Source organism: Hemiscyllium ocellatum, chromosome 37 (genome assembly GCF_020745735.1).
Source record: "Hemiscyllium ocellatum isolate sHemOce1 chromosome 37, sHemOce1.pat.X.cur, whole genome shotgun sequence".
Classification (NCBI taxonomy): Eukaryota; Metazoa; Chordata; class Chondrichthyes; order Orectolobiformes; family Hemiscylliidae; genus Hemiscyllium; species Hemiscyllium ocellatum.
In genome coordinates, this window is record NC_083437.1 from 13163279 (window position 1) to 13189469 (window position 26191).

The 26191-nt window shown below is 40.9% G+C and overlaps 1 protein-coding gene across 7 annotated transcripts in view; it reads right to left on the reverse strand.

The window, feature by feature from the left end:
- Positions 1-3284: 3284 nt before the first annotated feature.
- Positions 3285-26191, reverse strand: part of mtor (mechanistic target of rapamycin kinase) — a 474957-nt gene continuing 452050 nt past the window's right edge. For all 7 annotated transcript variants that reach the window (XM_060852056.1, XM_060852057.1, XM_060852054.1 and 4 more), the window contains 9 exons: positions 23003-23085; positions 21008-21080; positions 18002-18076; positions 17039-17174; positions 14988-15053; positions 14437-14517; positions 13303-13383; positions 8745-8850; positions 3285-3775 (listed from right to left, as the gene is read on the reverse strand). In XM_060852056.1, coding sequence (XP_060708039.1) covers positions 3760-3775; positions 8745-8850; positions 13303-13383; positions 14437-14517; positions 14988-15053; positions 17039-17174; positions 18002-18076; positions 21008-21080; positions 23003-23085 — 717 coding nt within the window. In that variant the 3' untranslated portion in view covers positions 3285-3759. The remainder of the gene's footprint in view (positions 3776-8744; positions 8851-13302; positions 13384-14436; positions 14518-14987; positions 15054-17038; positions 17175-18001; positions 18077-21007; positions 21081-23002; positions 23086-26191) is intronic.

Genomic DNA, 26191 nt, shown 5'->3' on the forward strand with positions numbered 1-26191 from the left:
TTTGTATGATAGAGAAAGAAAGACACAATCTGACTATCTTGGCAAGAGTTGTGTTTTGATTTTGCAAAAAGGATTTTGGGTAAAGTTTTTCATGGTTCTCCCACCAGTATATTTGTAGGTGAGGTCAGTGTGCCCAACCTGTCCCTCATATTACAGAGGTGGGTAAGGTGCCCGTCAGCCTATCTAAGGCCCCTGAGAAGACAACTAACTGCCATTTAAAGGTCTCTTTCTGTTTCCACAGCAATGTTTTGGTCTGAAGGGGAAAGCAGATGCAATTATTTTATAAAATTCATTCACAAAATGAGGGCATCACTGGCTAGGCAGCATTTATTGCCCATTCTTAAATTGCTGAGAGGGCAGTTAAGAATCCACCACATTTCTGTGGATCTGGAGTCAAATGTAGACCATACCAGGTAAGAGTGGAAGAACACTGCAAGCCAGGCAGCATCAGGTGGTGCCTTCTGGCATGCTGTATTCTTTCAGCCTCTTGCCTGTCTATTTTGGATTCCAGCATCTGCATTTTTTTTAAAATCTCAGACCAGGTAAGAGTGGTAGTTTCCTTTCCTAAAGGACATTAGTGAACCAGATGGGTTTTCCTGACAAATGGCTATGGATATCTGGTCATTGTTAGACTCTTAATTCCAGTTATTGATTAAATTCAACTGTGGCAGGATTCAAACCCATGTCCCCAGAATATTATCTGGCTCTCTGAATTAACAATTCTGCGATAATACCACTAGGCCATCGCCTTCCCTAAATGACCAAACTAGTAGCTTTCACTACACAGGCAGGAATGGTGAGCACCAACTTTGAATGATTCCTGTGCTCATTGGGAGCAGCCCCCCTCCTAAACTAATACTGTCCCTTTCTTCATTCCCACCCCTCAACAACACTTTCAAACCTGACCCACCATTTCCCCCTCACTTGTGTCTGGACTTATCCAAGTTTAGAATGCACCTTTTCTTCTCAGGGTCTGCCTGCAGTCCCAACAGTGGCTACTACTAGGACTGTGGAGTTACTGTCTATTCATGAGAGGCAGATCAATTCTCAATCAGTTGAAACTGATTATTGTTACTGTATTAATATTGCTGTAAGTGTTGGATTTCTAGTTGGTGAGGAGCTGATAGTTGACATTTCTGCAAGGATTAGGGTGAGGGGGTAATTGTCCTCCCTCTTAACATTTTCCCCAATCTAATTGGTCACATTGTGTATAGCTACTACTGCTTCTCTGTTACTTCTCAAACTATATTTTTTTATTATTTATAGCCTAAACCATAGCTCAACAGTGCTTATTCTATCACTTTTTGAAGCCATGGAAAGGTTCTGATAAATCCTGTAAAATGGGCACAATACAATAAATTCTGTTGGATTCTGTGCAATGATAATATCAGACATTTTTGTGCAAAGCATACTCTTTCAATTATTGTCTTTGGTACTGAACACAAAAATCATTGGTAAAAGCCCAAAACACATCAGATGGCATCTGCTGACAGTTCTGCATCAGTGCCAGATCAGTCACACGTACATTTAAGTCATATCGGTATTTAAGAGTCAATGCCATGTTGCATGTGCAAGACCAATTGTTTAAAAACCAAAAGATGCTGTAAATCAGGAACAAAAACAAATTGTTAGAAAAGCTTAGCAGGTCTGGCAGCATCTATGAAGAGAAACCAGCGTTAACCTTTTGGTCTGGTGACCCTTCCTCAGAACTATTCTGAGAATTGACTTCTCTTCCCGGATGTGCTAGACCTGCTGAGCTTTTCCAGCAACTTCTGTAAGACTTTGTTTGTTTGTTTGTGCACATTCCTTTGTGTGTAACATCTTAATAGTTGAGAAAGTGGATATGTAGTGATCAGATATCAAAGAGGAGTTGTTCAAGTTCCGTTGTACTTTTGCTCAAAATAATGTGTTTCTTCCTTGATTTTCATCCATTACAAAACGGGTGATTTGGTGACATCCTGTGACAATAAAAGGTAATTGCAGATTACAGAAACTCTTAGCTCTCAAAATGCACAATTTTAAGGAGGACCATTAACAATTCATGTGATACGAACACTAAAATCACACCTGTCAATGCTCATAAACAATAATCCCTCTAATTTATTTGGCACTGACTAACCAGAAGTCAATGCCTCAGCAGGTCAATTGGCATGCACGTCATCTTGGAGCAGCTGCACGGCCACTTAGTTTAGACTAGGAGAAAGTGAGATCAGAGTGGAGTGTGTGGTGCTGGAAAAGCACAGCAATTCAGGTAGCATCCGAGGAGCAGGAGAATCAACATTTTGGGCATAAGCCCTATAATCATATCCACTCAAGTGCTTATGCCTGAAACGTCGATTCTCCTGCTCCTCGGATGCTGCCTGACCTGCTGTGCTTTTCCAGCACCACATTCTTGACACAGCTTAGACAGAATATTGCTGACAGGAACAGACATGCAGGGGATTGTGGGGGTCAATATCCAAAGTTACTACATACACTTGCTACTGGAAACTGTGATTCATTATTCTGCGAGGGCCGTGAAGAGTCCCACCTCCTTCCTGGACTAACACGATTCCATTTCCAGACCCTCTGTCCTTTTTAGGGAGAGGTCAATGTTAAATGGAAGTTTTAAAAAAACGTTTGATGCTTCAGGATGCCTGGACTCTATTCTCCTTGTGTAGCCTACTTCTATTTCGGAGGATAGGTTGTTTCAATCACTTGTCATATCAGCCTCCAGTTTTATTTCAGGTCCTTCCACAGACAAAGACAACCTGAAATCTGAGAATTGGGAGTGACCACTCCAGGCTTCTCACTTAGAAGGCTTTGTTAGATTTTTATCCACAGGATGGACAGGAAAAGGAACTTGCCACCACATGCAGTAGTTTGAGCAAATAACAAAGATGTGTTAACACAAAGGGATAGTAAAGGATGAGGGGGAAAGGTTGTTAGGCTGGTAGACCTAATTAGACCAAATAGTTTGTTTCTGTACTAAACATTCAATGTAATTCTACAGAGGGGCCAAGTGAACCCAGAGTTCCCAATACCTGGTTGATGTGGGATATTTATACATGCTATGATAAAAATCACACTATCATTGTTAATGATAGGAAACCAGTAGAACTATTAAAAGGATTTTGCAGTGAATGCCCTGCCAATTGTCTAATTTAATGCATACATGTTATTATGTTTTTATAATGATTCATTATTTCAAAATTTTACAATATAATGAAAGATGAGGTTCCAACTTAACAATCACCAGCTGCTTGAACTATTTTTGTAAAAAAATGTATTTGGTATCAAATAGGTAATTCTGGATTGACATCTTTATTGGTATTTTACAATAACAGTTCATTGTCTCAATGACTGGCCAGAAATCATACGCATTCCACGATAGTTACAAGCTCTATACTTCATTCGGTGTGCTTAGCTACATGTGATTAGTTTAGCACTAGAAACATTCTTATTATTTACATGAGTGATGTTCAGTCTGTCAGTACTTGGTGACCAGCTCAGCCCTCAGAACATGTCACTCAGCTCAAACTGGCCGGAAAAGCACCAACTTGTTCTGGGAAATCTTCCACAGCTTAGGGTGTCATATCTGTGCGTTTCGAAGGTTAGGTCTGCCTTGTAGGATGCAGGTTACAGGCTACCAAATTACACTATTTGGCTACATGGTTTAATTGCCACATCTGGCAGGATTGGAAGCTATATTAAATATGGCTTGTTTAACAGGAATCCAGTTTCAACATGAGATGTTGTCCTGCTGATTCCAAAGTTGCTTCACCAAAAGGGACACCTGAGGATTTAGAAAAAAAACATAATTACCTTTTTGAACAGCAAATGTATCAACTCTTCCCTTATGCTGCAACTTTTCAGACAATGAGTAGCAATTTGTTTGCAAAAGTCAAATACACTGTTACTTGTAGAATTTGTATTGAAATCTAGCATTAAATGAGGAAGTTACAAATCTGTTGATTGTAAAGTATGAGAAGAAAACACATTTATAACCACAGCCCTAAGAAAGTGATTGCAATGCACAGTCCTGCTCCCAATTAACCAGGCTCAGGCAGCAGCATAAGAACAATATTTGATGTAAGAAATAAAACTGTCACACACTAATGCAGTGAGGCAGGACTGTCCAAGCCCATCTTCATGGACCACTTTATGAATAGATGGAGCTTCATGGGTCATACAAAGCTAAAATCAATTTTTCTATTCTTTGGTATTATATTTCATGTCGAGGATACAAACATATCTTGACAACACATCCTCATTTAGCATTAAATCTCCAATGGCATAAAGGCATTTAAAACAGCCCTTTTAAACCACCTTCAGTCAGAATAAACCAGCAATAAAAGGATTGGATCACAAGGAGAACTGGAGTTTCCAAGGCTAGACAAGTAAGAAAAAGTAGGCTACCTTTAACCCTAGGTTGAAATTTGGTTTTATATATATTCAGGGATTATGGTGAAACTCTTTTGTTCTAAATGGCAGTGATAAAGAGAAGCAAAGTATTTTTGCAATAATTAAACCTTTACACTTTTGGTGGGGCTTGATTTGCAGTGCACTCGTCCCATCACAGATGTGATGATCCCAGGAGGGAATGTCTTCTGAAATTGGGGTCAGGGCTAATTACTAAGTTATAAAGAAAAGGTAATTGTACTTTGCATTTGGCTTGTACTTACACCCATGCCTAATGCTGATAACAGCGATGGAGAAACGTTCGATTCATCCAATTTCACTGTATTGAGATTCCAACCTCAATCACAAATAATTCAGAGAAAATAAAATGTAAATTGAAAAGTTTGAGGATTCCTGCAAAATACTGGTTCCACAATCTCAATAATCTGGCCTTGTCTGTACAATCAAGGCAAAAGCCTCTTTTCACCAAAGCAGCATGCTTCTTCTGCAAGAGTTCAGAAGGGTTAATACACATGGCCATCCATAATCCCTGCACAAACAGGTTCACCTAACTGAATGGATTTTTCTCATAGTCCTGTGATATCCAATTTCAACGAATGGTGTTGAAAAGGAAGATGTCAATTTCAACTCAAATATTGTTCGGCTTGGATGAACAACTACTAGTTTTTTTAAAGAAGCAGTATATATAACCATAGGAAAATACAGTACAATCGGAGACCATTCAGTCCATCCATCATTCCTGTGACAGCTGTTTGATAGAGTTATCCAATTAATGCCACTCTCCAGCCTGGTAAATATTTTCCTTTCAGATACTGATCCAATTTCCTTTTAGAAAGTCGTTACTGAATCTGCTTTCACCATTCTTTCAGACAGTGTACTCCATTTGAAATTTCACTGCATATCATTTGTCCTCAAATTGCTCTTTTGCCCTTCAAACCTTCAGTCGATGTTCCATATTTTGTTACTTCTGCCATCGAACAGTTCCACGTTACTTTACTAAATTTTCTCAAGGGACACAAACAAGCCTCTCTGGCTTTTTATAATTACTGAAGTCCCTCATCTCTGGCACCATTCTCAAAAACCTCTTGTCCAACCTCTCTAAAGCTGTGACACAGCTTTCTCAAGTTGTCCTGCCGCTTTCAGTGGTTTGTGTGCATACAAACCCAGTTCTATTCTTGTACCAATTTAATTATGCTGTCTCTCCTTATACTTCCTACAAAATGTACCACTTCACATTTGTTAATTTTAATCTTTTAGACTTCACCAGGTTGTGTCCTTTCTATTATCCTCCTCAATGTTTACTGCATTTCAGAGTTTTGTGTCATCTGCAAATTGTGAAGTGATGGCCTGTGCCCTCATATCTAGGTTATTAATATACATCAAAAAAAGAACAATGGTACCAATGTCTGGGGGAACACCACAGTATACCAATCTGACAAGCAATTGTTCACACTATTCCTTCCTTTCTGTAGGCTGCACATTGTGGGGAAAATCTACAAAACAAACGAGGACTGAACAATACTAAAGAAACAATGACCAGAGTGTACATCAATAAATATGAAAATGCAGGATAGCATCAAATTGCTGCAGTAGCAAATCAGCAGATAACCAGACTTAAGATACAGATCAGAATTAGGTCAGTTGCCCTATCGGGTCGGCTCTGCCATTCAATCATGGCTGATATGTTTCTCAACTCCATTGTCCTGCCTTCTCCCCATAACCATTGATCCCACTACAAACCAAGAACCTACCCATCTCTGTCTTAATTAAACTGAATGACTTGGCCCCCATAGCCCTCTGCAACAATGAGTTGCACAGATTAATCAAACTTTTTTCACATTTCACTTCTAAATGGTGATCCCTTCACTCTGAGGCTATGCCCTCAGGTCCTAGTCTCTCCTCCTTGTGGAAACATCCTCTCCATGTCCAATGTATCCAGGTCTCTCAATATTCTTTAAGTTTCAATCAGATTCTGCCAACCCCCCGCCCCCCCCATCCTTCTGAACTCCATAGAGTACAAACTCAGAGTCATCAACTACTCCCATTTAACAAGCCCTTCATCCCTGAAATCATTCTTATGAACTTCGTCTGAACCATCTCCAAGGCCAGCACACCCTTTCTCAAATGTGGGGTCCACAGGTACTCTCAATATTCCAAATGTGGTCTGACCAGAGCCTTACACAGCCTCAGCAGTACACCTCTGCTCTTGCATTCTTGCCGTCTTGAAATGAATGCTGACATTGCATTTGCCTTCCTAACTGCCAAGTGAACCTGCATGTTTACCTCAAGAGAATCCTGAAGTAGGATTCCTAAATCCCTTTCTGCATCAGAGTTTGAAGTCTGTGCCTGTTTAGAAAACTATGTCTCTATTCTTCCTACCAAAGTGCATAACCTCAGACTTGCCCACATTGTATTCTATCTGCCACTCTCCTAGCCTGTTTACATCCTTCTACAGCTGCTCTGCTTCGTCAACATTACCTGTCCCTCCACCTATCTTAGGGTCATCTGGAAACTACAAAAGGAGTATAGTACTAAAAAACCGAGCTTCAGACTAGTGCACCTAGCCAAACTCTTCCATTACAGCTATAGCACTGGCATCTACCCATCATTCTAGAAAACATATATACTATGCACAAAAAAACAGGACAAATACAACTTGGCCAATTTCTGTCCTGTCAGTCTTCTCTTGATTTTCAGGAAAGTGATGGAAGGAGATGATCAACAATGTCATCAAGTATCACTTGGAAAGGAATAACCTGTTTATTGACACTCAGGCTAGGTTTTACAGGGCAACTCGGTCTCCGGCTGCATTACAACCTTGGTTCAAACATGGACAAAAAGAGCTGAACTGCTGAGCTAAGTCAGGATGAGCACGCTTGACATCAAGGCAGCATTCGAACAAGTATTGCAACAAGACGGCCTGGAAAATCTGGATCAATGGGAGTCATAAGGAAAACTGTCTGCTATTTGGACTCATATGCAGCAGAAAGGAAAATGGTTGTAGTTGCTGGAGGTCAATCCTTTCAGTCCTGTGACATCTCTGCAGTCATTCTGCAGGGTAATGTCCAAGGCCCAACAATTTCAGTGATTCATCAATGATCTTTCCTCCATCATAAGGTCAGAAGCAGAGACGGTTGTTGATGATTACACAATGTCAGCACCTTTTAGGACATCTCAGATACTGAAGTAGTTTGTGTCCAAATGAAGCAAGACTTGAACACTCAGGTTGGACTGATAAGTTTTAAGTAACATTTGCACTACACAAAGTACAAGTAATGACCATCTCCAACAAGATAGGATCTAACCATTACCTCTTTACATTCATTGGCATCATATTGCTGAATCTCTGACTATCGACTCATGGAGATTACAAATCACCAGAAACAGTACTAAACTAGCCAGATAAAAAGTGATTACAAGAACAGTCTGAGATTTGGAAATCCATGGAGAATAACTCATCTCCTTATTTCCTAAAGCCTATCTACTACCAAAAAGGCATAAGTCAGGAGTGTGATGGCGTACTCTGCACTTTCCTGGATGAGTGACCTAAATACGAGAAGCTTGACACCATCCTGTACAAAGCAACTCATTTATAGGATCTCAAACATCACCAATGCACAGTAGCAGCAACGTCTACAAATGCACTTTGATAACATTTTACAAACCTGTGGCCTCTATCACCTGTAATGACAAGAGTAGGCGGGAGACATGGGAACACCACCAGCTGTAGATTACCTTCTAAGTCACACGCCACCCTGACTTGGAACTATATCACCTTTCCTTTACTGTAGCTGGTACTCCTTTACAAACCCTATACTTGCTCTTGCATTCCAGGGACTGCAGCAATTCAAAACATCAGATCACTACCATCTTCAACATCAATGCCCACATCCCATTAAAGAATTAAAAAAGACGCAGTGTCAATTCAAGTGTATAATTAGGCCATCTAATATGTGCAGTATAGCTCAACCTAACTCCATCCCCAGGCCTCAACCAATAAGGGCACCTCCATAGTCAGCATATCAAGACGACTGATTATTCTGAAGCATATTTGGCAGAGACCAGGAAGAGAATGCAGGAACTTTTGGCCTTGCCTTAGTGATACACCAAGTGACTTTAAACCAGAGGGCCCATCAGGAAGCTTTGAAAGTGTGCAGATACTTTTTACAAAGGATGGTGCTTTACTTAAGTATTTGTAAGCTCTCAGTTGCTCTGCAGTAAAGGTATGAGCTTGTAACTGATTTAATAACATGCAAAATTGTCTCCTTAGTTTCTCCAGAGAAACCTGACGCTAGAGGAACACTATCTTTCTTCGTATTTTTTGAAGATTATCTGTCACTTACCATCCAATATAGCACTGACAGAGGTTTTCGTGGGATGTTGCTTGTTTAATTAGCAGCTCTACCTGAGTCGGAACATCCAAAGTCTCATCATGTGCAAAGTCACGACCTGAAATACAAACAAACTACCATCACCATCCAAATTATATTTTGCTGTTTACATTAACACAAACCACGAGTGTAAACGAATCAGCTTTTTAAACCTGATACAAACTTTGTATTCTAAAAAAGTACAGAATGATTAATGTCCCCAGTTTAGTGTTGTTTTGCTTTAAGTTCCTGGGATTGAAAATCTCAGAATGTTGACCTGACCTAAATCAGGTCAAGTGTCATCTTGACGTAATCTTGTCCTCTCTCAGACTTGAGGTCAGGATCACTCTTCTGACTTACAGCCTTTCCCTGTACTGCACCAGAGCCCAAGGTCTTCACCAGGGAGTCCCCACTCACCAAGCCTCACATCAACCAGCCCCCTCCCCCAAGAACTGCTCACATGGCAATTCCACAGCTTAACAGTGTCTCCTGAGGTCCTGCCTAGACATAACGGAGTCATCTTTCTCAGTCAGCAGGGCCCAGCCACGGTAATGTTAGAGCTTGGCAGCAACAGTTTCCCTCCAAAAATGGCATCTGCGGAACTGCATGATTCCTGCAAAAGCCTGACAAACAACACAGGAGAACTGCCAAACTCCGTCAGATCAGAACGTCCATCACTCTCTGTCCTCTAGACTGGAAATTTCCCAGAAGCTCTCCTGCTCTGCCCACTGAGGCGGCACTCCAGAGTGAAAGTGCAGGAATTGGGGAATAAAAGCTACCAAGCCCAGCCAGAAGAAGGAAGGCCAATGCCTGCAGTCAGCTCCCTAGGTATCACTACTGAGTAGTGGCCAGCAAGAATGGGCTCTGTGGTATTGCAAAAAGACACCACCAAGCAGAGGCTGGGAAGTGGCCAGTGAAAAACAATTACCCTGGCAAACAGCCCAGATCCCAATGAGCTCCACTCTGAGGAGCCACTCCAGTAAGCTCTGTAAATAGAATGGTACATTTTCATTTTATACTTGAAAATTTATTATTTGGAAGTTATTTCATTTATCAATGTAAAATTTAGCCCTTTTAATGACTGTATTTGAATTTAGAGGGCATGTATTAATTTATCTTTGTGAAGGAAGGTCCTATGGAACTCAACTCCAGGTTTTGCAATAAGAATCAACACTTTACTTCAAGTTGCTGCACTTAAAATTACAATTTTCAGGAACCAACTACAACTTTAAGTAAGGGCTTCCTGTACTTCATAGAAATATTACAGCAAGAACTTTTAATAATATGTTTGAATAAAAGGAATGATACTTCTACTGTATTCACTTGAAAGTCCTTTTTAATAAAGGTGGGGATGGTGAGGCTGCTGCAACCAGCAAGCCGTTCAGTGAAAACTGATTTAAAATATAGAGATTTAAACTTTAAAATTTAAACAAGTTTAGTGAAAATGTTACCTTTAATTTTTACATTAATATGTATCCATTGGCTCGAGCTGGTTAGTTCAGTTGGTGAATACCTGGTATGCTATGCAGAGTAACGTCAATACTGTGAGCTCAGTTCCTGCAGCAGCTGAGGTTACTATGAAGGCCTTTCCTTCTCAATCTTTCCTCATGGCTGAGGTGAGTTAAATCACCTCTGTGTATAGGTTTCAGTGTTAGACTGGATGGACAAGGTCACAAGTCAGATGACATCAGGTTATAGTCCAGCAGGTTTATTTGAAATCAATAGCTTTCGGAGTCTAACTTCACCTGACAAAGAGGCAACACTCTGAAAGCTCGTCATTTCAAATAAACCTATTGGATTTATAACCTGATGTTGTCTGACTTCTGACCTAAATCACCACCAGTTGTCTCTCTCTCTCTCTGGTGACAGCAGCCCTATGGTCTGGTAGGACTACGGCCACTTTACCTTTAGACATTGGCATTTATAATGAAGTTGCCTCTTTAAACTTCAGCATGGATAGGATAAATAGACAAAGTCTTTTCCCAGGGGTAGGAGAGTCCAGAGGGCATAGGTTTAGGGCGAGGGGGGAAAGATGTAAAAGAGACCTAAGGGGCAACTATTTCATGCAGAGGGTGGCACATGTATGGAATGAGCTGCCAGAGGTAGTGGTGGAGGCAAATACAATTGCAATATTCAAAAGGCATTTGTATGGGTATATGAATAGGAAGGGTTTGGAGGATATGGACTGGGTGCTGGCAAGTGGGACCCTAGATTAGGTTGGGCTATCTGGTCGGCATGGATGAGTTGGACCAAAGGGTCGATTTCTGTGCTGTACATCTCTCTGACTCATATAATTACACCTCCCAACAATGTAGCAGCTGCATTAGTAGGAGGGTGTAATTATAAGGAATCAAGTTATTAAGGATAGTTTCCAACATAACTTTAGACAGGAATTTATGATTGACATAAAGACAAAGTGCTTGTCTTACTTTCCACAGCTGGGTAGTTGTGCTTAATTTTTAAATAATTAATTCATGGAATGTGGATGTCACCAGCAAAGCCAGCATTTTCACACGTGCCTTATCACAGAGGTAGTGAGGATGAAAATTGAATCGCTTGCTGGACTATTTCAGAGTTAGGTAAGAATTAAGTAAATTGCCCTTGATCTGGATTCATATGTGAGCAGATGGAATACAGATAGCAAATCGCTAAATCCTTTCAAAGAAGAGTAATGAAACAGTTGGACTTTTATTGTAATCCAGTAGGTATATGAACATCATTACTGATATTAGAATTTTATTCTGGATTTACTTAATTATTAGATTAATCCTCTGGAGTACTAGTCTAGTAACATAATTTTCTATACGCCTAACAATTGTACTTTGTCTTAATTTTTCTTGGGTAGTGCTGATGTTGATTGTTGATTAATTATACAGTAAAATCATGCAAGGACATAAATTTCCTGTAAAATCACAATCAATTTGTTAATAAGAAAGTTTACCCTCTAACTCATGAGAAACAATGCAGTTATAATATCTATTAACACACACATACAATACAAAGACTAGTGCATTGTGGTGAATAACCATCTCTCTAAAGGATGCTTACTTAGAAATGATAGATAAAACTACATTATTCGTATCACATGAAATCCAATTTCATCTCATACATGCACAATTCGCTTGAATTGCGGTTAAATGTGTGATTATGCATCAATTGTATTTTCCACATTTCACCATAATCCTGAAATGATCAATTTTCTGAAATAAATGCAAGGTAACTTGCAACTGAACAGCTTAACAACCAACTAATTCTATTGCTGACATAAATAAAGCGTTCCTTTTAGACAGTTATTCAAAAAAAGTGCAAAATGAGCTGAAGGAGTATGCAATCATACAGAATAGAAGAGGCCCTTCAAGATTGTGCTACCAAAAGTCTACTACTACCTACACTAGTAGGAGCAAGTTAATGCAGATGTTGGAATCTGTACTGAACACAACTAATGCTAGAGATCCAGTGAGATAGGCTGCATCCATGGAGAGACAGCAAGCTAACGTTTCGAGTCTAGATGACTCTTCATCAGAGCCTTGTCTGTATCCTCAGACTGTATCCAGTTTGTCTAAACATGACTCCAGATCTCAGGCAATTTGGTTAACTCTTACCTGACTCTGAAATGGTCCAGCAAGCCATTCAGTTTTCACCGTCACCTCCTCAATGATCCAGACTTAAAATGTTTGCTTACTCTCTCCATGGATGCTGCCTGAGATCAGCATTTGATGTTTTCATTATCGACATCAGTCCCACTTTGCTACACTAGAGCCACAGCCTTGAATATTATGTCACTTCAAGTGCTCATTCAAGTACTTTTTAAAAGATTGTGAGGTTTTCTGCCTCAACTACCCTCCCAAGCAAGCATTCCTGACCCTCACCCTTTTCTGGGTGAAAAGGTTTTTCTTCTCAAATACCCTCAAAACATCTTGCCTTTCACATTAAAAGTGTGCTCCCTTGATAATGGGAATATTGTTCACTTTTTTCTTTTAATTTTTATACTCTAATTACATGAATCAGATTTTGACTTGACTTAGTACAGCACTCGCGCATTTAAGTCAAAAGGTCGATGATGCATGCCCTGTTCCAGAATTTGAGAATATGATACACGGTGATCTGCTGTGCAGTGCTCAGAGCATAGTAATGTTGGAATGTCTGTTATTTGACAAGGCATTAAACTAAGCAGTGCAACATTTCATGCACTATGCCTTGCCAAAAGGTAATCCTCAATTAACATGACTAAATGCAGATGAATTGATTACTTATTTTGGATTGTTACCTTGCTAAATACAAAATGATTGCCATGTTGATGGAAACTGCAACACTTAAAATAATAAGCTGGTTCTGAAGTGGCCTGAGTGAGTGCTAAATGCTAAATAAATGCAACTCTTTCTTTTCTGATTCAGTACCTCTGAAGGCAGATGGTGAGGGGATTTATATTTTACTTGGAGAAAGTTGATGGAAAGAGACCTTAAAGTTAAAAGTAAATCAGGAAATCCCTTATCAGTTGGAGAATGTAACAAAATGTTGTGCTTTTTCTTACCTGTGAGCTTGTCTCTGACTCTGTTAATGATCTGAATTGCTTTTTTGTTCAAGGCCTCAGGCTGCACCAAACCATCCCCAACTGAAAAATAGAACAATTAAATATGGAAGACCAGGGGCAGTTGTAGTGCTTGTTTGTGTTGTCATAGCACTATTCTGTATTTATGTACACAGTATCAACAACCCCCAACGTTATTACTGAATTGTACAGTCAGTCAGAAAACACAAAGTAAATGTGCTTTCTTTAAGGTCCAAGCCACCACTCTATTCTTTCTGTTTTTGGAAGGTGACTGGTTATTTGTTGAAAGGTTTTCAAATATCTCAATAGGTGATGACCAGATTTAAAAAGAACCCTTTTAAGTCTGAGGCATTACTGACACAATGAAGCCAATCTACCCTCATACCTCGTCATACATTTTACCATGCAGATTTCAAAATTAATGAATTGTTTTCACAATTTTGTCATTTACACAGAAATATTAAACATAAACCATTAAATTAAATTTAGACTAGATTAGATTACTTACAGTGTGGAAAGAGGCCCTTCAGCCCAACAAGTCCACACCGATCCACTGAAGCGTAACCCACCCAGACCCATTCCCCTACATTTATCTCTTCACCTAACACTACGGGCAATTTAGCATGGCCAATTCACCTAACCTGCACATTATTAATAAAGATGTGACTATTTATGGTCCCAACACTGACACCTACACAACTAGCCGCCATTCTGAAAAAAACCTCTGCCTTATGCCAGTCAGCCAATCCTCCATCCATGTCAGTGCCTTCCTTCTAACCCCATGGGTTCTTATCTTACTTAGCAGTCTCAAGAGTCATTCAGCATGGAAACAGACCCTTCAGTCTAACTAGTCCATTCTGTACATAATCCCAAACTAAACTAGTCCCACTGCCTGCTCCTGGTACATATCCTTCCAAACTTTTCCTATTCATGGATTTATGCATATGTATTTTAAACGTTGTAACTGTACCTGCATCCACGACTTTCTCAGAAATTTCATTCCACATGTGAACCACCTTCTGTGCAAAAAAATTGCCTCTTTTTTTTTAAAATCTCTCTCCTCTCACAGGACAATAATGTTATAATGTCAGGAAATGCAATTTTAAGATAACTTACTGAAAGAATGGATGGATTCAGGCACGGTAGTACCTGGTTTCTTATGTGTAGTTTCTCCAAGTTCTACCCCATCGAGCAATTCTAAAACACAAATTGTACAGCAGCTTCAGAACAACATGATTGTAATGAATCATTGAAATATAAAGAAAAAATACTGAAGCTCTTGGCACCATCTGAAGAAAGAGAAACATTAACAGTTTAAGTGAGGAAATTCATTTGTATTCAGGGAGAATATAACTAGACCTGGTCTTGATAGCCCTCACTCAAACAAATATGCTGATCACACTCATTGTTTCATCTCATGCATAAATCATAATTGATGTCTCGGTGAGATCTTTGATATCCAGTATCTAAACCCTCAAGCCAATACTTTCAGAAGAATGATGAGAACATAGAAAGAAATTGGCAAGAGTCTGTCCCTTTCCTCCTCCTCCTACATGCCCTATTTCCTTCCCAAAAATATGCCTTGGGCTAAAGTTCACCAGCACTAATTAACAAATAAAGTACCTGTGAGTAATCAGAACCTGTACACCGAAAACAGGGTTACTCACCAGCTGTTTGACTATTTGAGTAGGAGTCTGTCCTTGTCCTGGATCGTTTGTTACCTTTAATGTTTGCTGGAGAAGGGAAATTATATATTAGAACTATTTAACTGTTTACCGTGTATGATGTTTAGTTAGTAAATAAGCCAGAAACAAGTTGCATTTATAAAATGCCTTTAAATCAATAAAACATTAGTCATTTTAGGAAAATATAAAGCAAAATCTAACTTTGACCGACTCAAAGCAATATCAGGGCAAGTAGCTAAAGATTTTGTCAAATGATATGTTTTAAGGAGCGACTGAAAGGGAGGAAAGCAATGTGGAGGGACATAGGGGTTCAGAGAGACAATTCCAGGCAATCGAGCTGAGGCAGCTAAAACATAGCTCCCATTATACTGCAATGATAATCATGCAATGAAGAAGTTCAAATGGTCAGAATTATCTGAATACAGATATTTCGGAAGACGGTGGTACTGGAAGAGATAATAGAGACAAGAAAACTGAAACCAGAGGGATTTATAAAAAAAAGGGAGTATTTTAAACTCATTATGTTCTTGCTGATATAGGATAGCAAGCACAGGAGTGATGTGAATGGAACTGGTGAGAGTAGGGACTTGGGCAGCAGAGTTTTGGATAACCTCAAATTTACAAAGAGTGGAATAAAGCAGGCAGGCCAGGAGCGTGTTGGTATTGTCAAATCGAGAGGTAACTAAGCAATAGATAAAGGATTTCAGCAGCGAATAAGCTGAGAGGCACTCCAGGCATACAGTTATTTTTCTTAAAAACAAAAACTCAAATTGTACATCTAGCTCCAATTGTATTGAAAAGGAACTAGAGGTACTGCATGCATTTGAAGATTAAAGATCACTCTTTTTATCATCTATTATAAAAATTAATTTTTTTTCAACTGCACTTTGACATAAGGATGCTTTAAGGATGTTCAAGGATCCTGGATTAAGTCAAAGACAATAGTTATAGTCCCCTGTCTGAACTAATATCCAGTGACCATCGTCTGTGAGTGAGGGTCAGTGAGGACAGAGTCAGGACTAGTTGTCATTTTCCCTACTGGCACTGTTTAGATCTAGATATGTAAAATACCATTTGAGTGAGGCGAAATGCTCGAATGGCACAATACTTCAGGAAAGAGTCAGGATGACTAGGAGAAGAAGGACCATATTAGTGTTTATGATCTTAGAAATGTAGTAATTTAATAAGTTTGCATTAGTTACCTGTCTACACAATTTACATTCTAAATTTATGTCCATACTTACAATGGAAACATTGTGTTCAAAGCTCACAAATTCTGCAATTAGGTTCGCTCATGAGTAGAGGCACAGTAGCATCAATTTTGCAACTCCCAGCTCTTTCACACTGCGGAGAAATTTCTACCTTCTAAACAAATTCTACATTTCCCTAGTTATAAATTTTGCTATTTACCAATAAGTTACTTTTGTACTAATGCATGGACAGAATATTTGAATGGAAAATAGGCACAATACTAGATTTACGCACCCTGGTCCAATTAACCTTCAGCTTTAAACCCCAATCATTTAAACGTTATACTTGATTTTGAATCTCCATATGTAACCACTGCATATGATTAATGAGTCTTAATAAAAAAATTGCAAATATTTGAATGTGATGAAATCTTGCTGTTCAATAATTATGACTGCCTTAACAATGGAGACAAATGCATTTTAATTAAATCACTGTGCTTTTCCCTTAATACACAAACATCAACCGATTTTAAAAAATAGGTACAGTACCTGTTGGATTCTCAATGCCAACCTAAAAAGCCACTTGCTTGCATTAGTGTTTAGCAGTGTTCTTGAAAGCAAGAAGGTAGCAACATCATTATATTTTAAATATTGCTTACAATTGCAAATTCTTGTTGACTCATAATTGGGTTAAGCTAAGAGATTTCTGTGTTGAGGATACAACAAATCACAACAAACGGTTACCTCAACCGTTAGCTTGCAACAACCTCAAGAATCTTTTACCCTAGATTTTGAAAGGTTCTCTGAAGCTCATACTTCTACAAAGTCTTCCTGAATACTCACTGTCCATAAGCCTCCAATTTAACAAGGGGTCATAAACAAAGGCCTCAAGTACAGCCATGACACTGTCCCTGTGCTCCCGAAGCACTTCCATCACCGTGTGACATGTGATTCGATAGTTCCCATCCAATCCTGTAACCTGTGGAACAGCAATAATTGACATAAATGCAGATCGCAGGAATGGAAAACCAACAGCTTACGGTATTGGGCTTGTGCAGTAAAAATGTGTGTTGACTGTGCAGTGCCTGAGACAGAAGGTTGTGAGTTCAATTTCCATCCCACCGTGTCGAGCATGTAAGTCAGGATGACATTCCACAGCAGTACTGAAGAAATGTTGCATTGGTGGATGTGACATCTTTCAGTTGAGATGTTAAGCATAAGCTTTATCTGCCTTTTCAAATGGTTGAGAAAGATTCCATAACATTATATCGAAGAGCAGGGGAGCTAACCCAGTGTCTTGGACCAATATTTTCCCCTCAGCTAACTGAAGTGAGCAATCTTAGAAGTAGTACTTAAAATGTTTAAATTTCCAAGTACTTTTAAGTAATTTAAAAATACTTAAATTGAAAAATTGTAAACATGATAATTTAGCGGTGAGTTAATAGGTGAAAATTGCCAGAGGGAAAAGCTGTTTGGTTGCATGTTAGCACTTTCAGATATAAAAAGAAAGAAAAAAATGATTGCCCTCTTCTGCAGAATTCTTCAAGGAACTATCAGAGATATTTTCTTGAATAGTGAATTTCAAATTGGCTTTATCACATAGAAATAGATAGTTTTGCTTCAGGAACTCTAAGTGTCAGGATCTTAAACAACAAATTGGGTTACCTACTATATTCCAATTGTGTTCCAAATCATCAGTGGTAGTAATGCCATAAGACAAGCAGCAAATAAACATAATAGATAAACATCTATCATATGAGAGATTGCTTCATTGTTTAAAACATGAAAACAAGGCAGAGCTATTACCTCCATGGCATTGGTTAACATTCTGGTCAGTCTGAATGGAATCTTCTCTGGGAATTTCTCCCTGGTCATAGCAACCTATGGAAAAATGTATCCATAAAAATAGACAGCATTGGAACGTTGCAGTAATCTGACAGAATACCACTTCTTAACTTTTGGGCTTTTTTCTGTACCACTGGGGTCATTGACCTTATTTCAAATGTCATCCCCTTCTACTGGGAAATAGGAAAGCCACTTCCATCATGCTTCGAGGACGACTATCTTATCTCATGACTCACACTAGTAATCAAACCTACTCTTGTTTAGCTGCAATTTGCTTTACCACAGGGTATAGAGTCAAGAGTGGGGTGTTAGAAAAGCAGGTCAGGCAGCATCCGAGGAGCAGGAAAATCGATATGACGAGCAAGAGCCCTTCATCAGGAATGAGGCTTGCGAGCCAAGGGGATGGAGATATAAATGGGAGAGGGGTGGGGCTGAAGTGGGGGGAAGGTAGCTGAGAGTATGAAAGGTAGATGGTGGTGGGGGTAATGGTGATAAGTCGGACAGGAGGGTGGAGCAGATAGGTGGGCAGGAAGATTGACAAGTATGACTGGTCAAGAGGGTGGTGCTAAGTTGGAAGGTTGGAACTGGGACAAGGTGAAGGGGATTGAGGAAACTGGTGAAATCCGTGTGGTTGGAGGGTCCCAAGGCAGAAGATGAGGTGTTCTTTCTCCAGGCGTCGGGTGGTGAGGGTGTGGCAATGGAGGCGGCCCAGGACCTGCATGTCCTCTGTGGAGCGGGAGTTGAAGAGTTCAGCCATAGGTTAGTGGGGTTGGTTGGTGTGGGTGTCCTAGAGATGTTCTCTGAAGCCTATTTCCCCAATGTAGAGGAGACCGCATCGGGAGCAACAGATACAGTAAATGACGCATGGAAGTGCAGGTAAAACTTTGTGGAAGGCTCCTTTGGGGCCTTGGACAGAAGTGAAGGGGTGAAGTTTGGGCGCAGGTTTTGCAAATCCTGCAGTGGCAGGAGAAGATGCTGGGAGGGGAGGGTGGGTTGGTGGGGAGCGTGGACCTGACAAGAGAGTCGTGGAGGGAACAGTCTTTATAGTAAGTGGATGGGGAGGAGAGGGAAATATACCTCTGGGGGTGGGGTCTGTTTGTAGGTAGCGGAAGAGGCGGAGGATGATGCGAGGTATACGGGGATTGGTGGTGTGAAAGGTGAGGACCGAGAGTTTCTGTCCCTGTTGCAGTTGGAGGGTGGGGTTCGAAGGCGGACGTGTAGAAAGTGGATGAGATACGCTGGAAGGTATCATCGATCACGTGGAAGGGGAAATTGTGGCCTTTGAAGAAGGACGCCATCTGATGTGTTCTGTGGTGGAACTGGTCCTCCTGAGAGCAGATGCGGCAGAGGTGGAGAAATTGGGAATAAGGGATGGTGTTTTTACAGGAGCCAGGGTGGGAGGAAGTGTAGTCCAGGTAGCTGTGGGAGACAGTGGGTTTGTAGAAGATGTACATGTTGAATTGGTCACTGTTGATGGTGATGGAGAGGTCCAGGAAGGGGATGGAGGTGTTTGAGATGGTCGAGGTGAATTTAAGATCGGGGTGGAATGCATCGGTCAATTTGATGAGCTGTTCAACCTCGTGTGAGCACGAGGTGGTGCTGATATAATCATCAATATAGTGGAGGAAAAGGTGGGGAATGGTGCCAGTGTAACTAGGGAAGATGGACTGTTCCATATAACTCACAAAGAAACAGGCATAGCTGGGGCACATGCGGCTGCTCTTGGCTACCCCTTTCGTCTGAAGGAAGTGGGTGGGGGTCTCATTAAGGACGAGGACCAGTTCAGCCAAATGAATGAGTGTGTCAGTGGAGTGTGTACTAGTGGGGACGCCAGGAGAGGAAGAAATGGAGGGCTTAGAGGTCATCATCATGGCGGATAGAGGTGGATAGAGACTGGATGTCCATGGTGAAGATGAGGTGTTGGGGGCCGGAGAAACAAAAGTCTTGGAGGAAGTGGCGGGCATGGGTGGTGTCCCAAATGTATGTGGGGAGTTCCTGGACCAGGAGGATGGGACAGTATCAAGGTCTGTGGAGATGAGTTCGGTGGGGCAGGAGCAGGCCAAAATAATGTGCTGACTGGGGCAGTCAGGCTTGTGAATCTTGGGTAGGAGGGAGAACCTGACAGTGCAGGGTTCCCAAACTATGAGGTTGAAAGCTGTGGGTGGGAGATCCCCTGAAGTGACAAGTTTGTGTACTGTCTGGGAGAAGGTGGTCTGGTGATGGGAGGTGAGGACGTGGTCGAGGGGGCAGTAGGAGAAGGTGTCTTCGAGTTGGCATCTGGCTTAGCGGTGTAGAGGTCAGTGCGCCAAACTACCACTGCAGCCCTTTGTCTGCTGATTTGATGGTGAGGTTGGGGTTGGAGCGGAGGCTGCGCATTGTGAAGGTGACAGGTTGGAGTGGGGTGAGGGGGGTGGACAGATTGAAGCGGTCAATATCCTGGCGGTAGTTGGAAATAAAGAGATTGAGGGCAGGTAACAGACTAGCACAGGGTGACCAGGTAGATGAGGTGTGTTGGGGGTGGGAGAAGGGGTCCTCAAAAGGTAGGTGGGAGTCTTGGTGGAAAAAGTAAGCCTGGAGGCAGAGGCGGCAGAAGAAGTGTTCAATGTCGCAATGATACACCACAGGCTATGTTGAGAGTGACACTTTCACAGTACATTGCCTCATTTTCCCTTTTCCTCATACTATCTCAACAAAAATCCTGAACAAGACCATTGTCCATATCCCTAAAACATACTAAACTTCACCGGTACTAGCCTGTGCAAATTATATGTTTAGATCAGCAACTGAGAAGCAGTATACTAGTTCAAATTGCAATTGATGACTCTTATTAACAAGATATATAGTGCTGGGAAATACAAAACCTGATTTCTATTTGGCAAGCTGAACTTTTCTCCATAATGATGATATTGGATGATTTCCAAAGTCATGCAGCAATGTACTGTTTTGCTCATAACCTCAAAACTTTACCTCAAAACAGTCACCAAAGTCAATGTGCAAGATTTTTCCACTAAGCCTGTCCAGCATCAAGTTGGATGGATGTCTGGGGAAAAGAAATGCAAAAGTCCGATCAGATTTCCTGGGAAATACAGCAAAGGAATCAGCCAATACTGAAGGATCTTTTGTCAGAAGATTCCATTGTGAATATGATTGAGTAATAATAGCACATTAATGTGTTTGCTAAACCATAATCTCATTTGCCAAAATACATTAATTCTTCTGGGATACAAGTTCAATAGGTGTCAGGAATCCTTTGGCATCTCACCATACAAAGTCCCTGTGTTTAGTACATACACCAGACAATTTCAAACATATGCTTTTATTTACAGCCATAAAAAATAATCACAAACAAAACCAAAAGAGACTCCAGGTCACCTCCACAAATGCAACTCAAGTGCTAGCATCTTAACCCATGGCAATTTTACATTTCATGATTTGCTGCACCCAGCTCTCATCTACTGAAACTAGGTCAGGTCCATCAGGTCGTTTGGCATCTGGTGCTTGACACAGTTGAGCTCTGTTACGCACAAGGCGAACTTTCCAAATGTCCCTGCCCTCAAGACTGTTCCTGTCCCCCAGCTCCTTAGCATCTATCACATCACCTCAACATCTGCTCCATTTGCGCAGAGGACGATGTGGCACACTCCGTCCAGACTATACAGGAAGGACCCTAACCAGCCCAAGTTGTGGAATCATATTCTCAGCAGCCTTGCCACTGCTCCATGGTCCCAGTCAAAAAATGGGCAGCATTGTACGTGTGATCCACACCAGTTAGGTGGTTGTACAATGGTGTCATGAGCCATGGTCACAGTGGGTAGTCTTCATCACCCAACAGCCAATCTTGTAAGGCACCTGGACCCTCAAACAGACTGGCATGAGAGTGCTCCAGTATTTAGGAGTTGTGATAGCTGCCAAGGTAGCTGGAACATACCAATCTAGTGATGGTGATCACAGATTGCCTGAACTTTAATGGTGTGGAACCCCTTCCTATCCTATTGATGAATTCTATGGAGATACATTAGTGCCCTATGGATACAGAACCCTGTATGTTTCCGAGTGCTGCTGCACATGCAGCATCATTGAGAAACAAACTAGTATGATCATGCAAATCTGGCATCAGTCACTGTCCTTATCCATCTGAGAGAGTATGACTAAGAGATCCTATACAAGTATCCATCACTCCTTTTTTTTGGGGGGGGTAACCATTGCATTGAAGTTTGAAATGGCTGTCACCTTCAGAGAGAGAGGACGGCCTCCTGCTTCTGCACCCCTCAGGGTCCACTCTAGCAGCAAGCATCACAGTGGTCTGGGACATATGGGGCCTGAAGCAACACTTGCTCATCCCAAGGAAATGGAAGGCAGCTAAAAATCCCTGATCATCCTGTGGACCCTCATCCTGACAGATCCTGATAGGAAGGGGTCGCAGATGCAGGGTCTGAGCTAGGTGCTCCTTGTGCTCCCATACACACAACTGTTCATTATATTCAGTACACACCATCATTAAAGTTTCATGGCATATGATGAAGTGAATGATTGCTGCTTCCCAAAGAACCTTTGGAATTTACCAAGTATCGGAAAAGTCTTTGGCCAATGTTCACTCTTTTTAAGTCATTGCTGCTTTTGACTTGCATTTCAACCCATGCAAGCTCCCTGTATGCCATTGTGAATGGACAATGAAATGTAGCTGTTGCAAACAGCTGCTTTACATTATTGCCTCAAATGACACTTAACACCGCCCACTCTGGGTATCGATCAAGCCAATTTCCAGTTGTATTTTATATGTAGAGAACAGCAAGAGATGGACAGCGCACTTCCACTCTTTCCCATCACGTGGAAACATACTACATTGAAATTTGTCTCTGGGGCAGAGAGAAAAGTGGTCCTAATTGTATTATGAAGACAATTGTAAGCATCATTACATTGTTTTGTAGTTAGCAAAGTCCCAGATTATTTGAATCACCTTACCGATCTCCTAGCCCCAGGATGTAACCCACCATTGACATCACAGCTAAGGAGCGTGTGTAGTTGGTTCTTCGGTCAAACCACACCTGCAGAGTGCCAGAATATAAAACAGCATTGTTAAATTTCGCAAAAACATACTCATGTATCCTACTGGTTTTTACTGGAGGAGCTACTTTAAGTGGAATGAATATTCAAAGACCTTTCAATTTGCTTTTAAAACAATAAATGATTTTCATATTGTATGAGAAGAAAAACCATAATTCTTCATTTAAACAGAAGAGAACAATTCAATTGTCTGGTTGGCTGAGAATTTCTTACCAATCTGGATAATAATCAAAACAATAGCATGAGGTAATGCATTTTGGAACATCAAATACAACAGGAAAGTACATAGTAAATGGCAGGACCCTTAGGAGCATTGATATATAGAGGGGTATTAGGTTGGAGGTCCATAGTTCACTGAAAGGTGACAAAGGAAGGTCTATGGATGCTTGCCTTCATCAGTTTGGGCACTGAGTATAAAAGTTGGGCAAGTCAGCTGTATAAAACCTTAGCTAGGTCACGTTTGGAGTAGTGTGTGCCGTTCTGGTCGCCACACGATAGGGAGGATATAAGAGGTGCAAAAGAAATTTACTCGAATGTTGTCTGGATTGGAGAGTAATAACTATAAAGAGAGGTTGGACGAACTTGGATTATTTTTGCTAGAGTGTCAGAGGCTGATTGGGACGCATGACAAGATAGAAATTTATAAACTATCAGAGGCATGGATAAGAAGTGGATAATCAGACAGGAAGCATAACGGTAATGTGCAATGCAATTTTTTTTTTACACGGAGGTAGGTGCCAAGAATGTGCTGCCAGGGGAGGTGGGCAAAGCAGAAAAATAGCAATGTTTAAGATGCATTTAGACAGACACATGAATAGACAGGGATTAGATGGAAATGGACCATGTGCTGGAAGATAGGATTAGTTTAGAATGGTTTCAAGGTTGGCACATATATGGTGGGCTGAAGGGCCCGTTCCTGTGATGTACTGTTCTATGTTCTAAAAACATACAGCCACAAAGGGAATTAAGATGCCAAGTTAAAACTGGCTCATAGACTATGATTAAAAACCAACACCCTATGGACCATTAACATCGGATTCCAAAAAAGAACAGAACACATACTGAAGCCACCTGTGGAGTTATCAGAGAAAATTTACCTTGACTTATAGTTTATACCTAATGGATTTTGAGAGAGTTGATTTGACCGGTAGCTTTGATGATTGTGTATAAGATGCACTGCCGAAATTCATCATAGCTCCTTCTAAATCCAGAACCACTACCATCTAGAAGGACGAGGACAGCAGTTATATGGGAACCCCACCACTTGTAGGTTCCTTACCAAGCCACTCACCATTCGGATTTGGACACATCATCATTCCTTCAATGTTTCTGGGTCCAAATTCATGGACCGCTGTCCCAAAAGGCATTGCATGTACGTACCTACACTAAATGTACTGCAGTGGTTCAAGAAGGCAATTCACCACCACTTTCCTAAGGACAACTAGGGACGGGTAACAAATGCTGGAACTGCCAGTGTCATCCAAACCCCATGAAGAAATGAAAAAGTGTAAGCATTTTTCTTGATATGAATAACCAATTACACTATTTTTTAAAGCAAAGACACTGGATTAACACACAAGGTGTGCAAAATGAGAAAGGTGTGCTGTGATGCACAAGAGTGAAGCCTGCTCTAAATCAGACAGATTTCAAGCAGATCTAGCAACTTGAAACTGGGCTCCCATAAGGTATTATAGGTCATCAGCAGAAGAATTGTATTCAACTGCAATCCATAACTTCATGGTCTGGCATAGAGGCATTCTACCACTACTCTCCAGCTGAGAGATTAGGCCTGGTTCAATCAAGACTGCAGGAAGGCATGCTTGGAGCAGCAGTAAGCATACCTAAACAGGAGGAGTCAACCCAGTGAAGCTCCAATACAGAGCTAATTGCATGTCAAACAGCAGAAGCAGCAGTAATAGACAGTGCTACAAGATCTCACAACTAGATCAGATCTAAATCCTGCAGTCCTGACATTTTCATTTACGACTGGTGACAGACAAACAATTCTAGCAGGTGGAGGAGGGTCCATGAATACCCTCAACATAAGGGGGAACTCAGCACATTAGTGCAAAACGGAAGGCTGAACCAGAAGCACTAATCTTCAAACTGAAGTACCAAGTGGATGATTCAGTTCAGATTTCTCTTGAAATGCCCAGCATCACAGATGCCAGTCTTCAGTCAATTCAATGGTATCAATCAACATGGTATCAATCAACAGCTGAAGGTACTGGTTAATGTAAAGGCTACAGGATTTGACAACATGCCAGTAAAGTACCGAAGACTTGCGCTCCATAACAGGCCATGCCCCTAGCCAAGATTCTCCAACACAGATCAATACTGACATTAATACAACAATATGGAGAATTACCCACATATGTTCTGTCCAAAAAAAGCTGGACATATCCAACCTGGTTAATTACCTCCCTATTGGATTACTCTTGACCATTAGCAAAGAAATGGAAGGGTTGGCAAGAGTGCTATGAAGCACCAGTTACAATAGAATAACTTGTTCCCTGAAGCTTAGTTCAGGTTTCACCAGGACCGCTCAGCTCCTGACTGCATTATAGCTCAGCATATAGCACAAACATGAACAAAAGAGATGAACTCCAAATGGGAGAGGAGAGTGACATGCCTTGATATTAAGGTAGTATTTGACTGAATTTGGCATAAAGGAAACAAGCTAAACTGGAGTCAATGGAATCAGGAGAGAAACTCTCCACTGGTAGAAACCATACCTAGCACAAAGAAAGATGGTTGTTAATGTTAGAGGCCAATCATCTCACTTCCACGATATCACTGCAGCAAGTCCTCAGGTAGTATCCTATGCCCATCATCATCAATTTCTTTATCAATAACTTCACATGATCATGTGGTCAGATGTCAGGCAGTTCACTAATCACTACACAAGAGTCAGCACCATTCATAACTGCTCAGATACTGAAGCACTGAGACCCAGATACCATCTAGGCCTGGTCTGATAAATGACAAGTAACATCTGCACTACAAATGTGCCACTCAATTATCATCTCTAACAAAAGAGAATCTAACCATTGTCTGTGGACACGAAAAAGCAATAATATTGCTGAA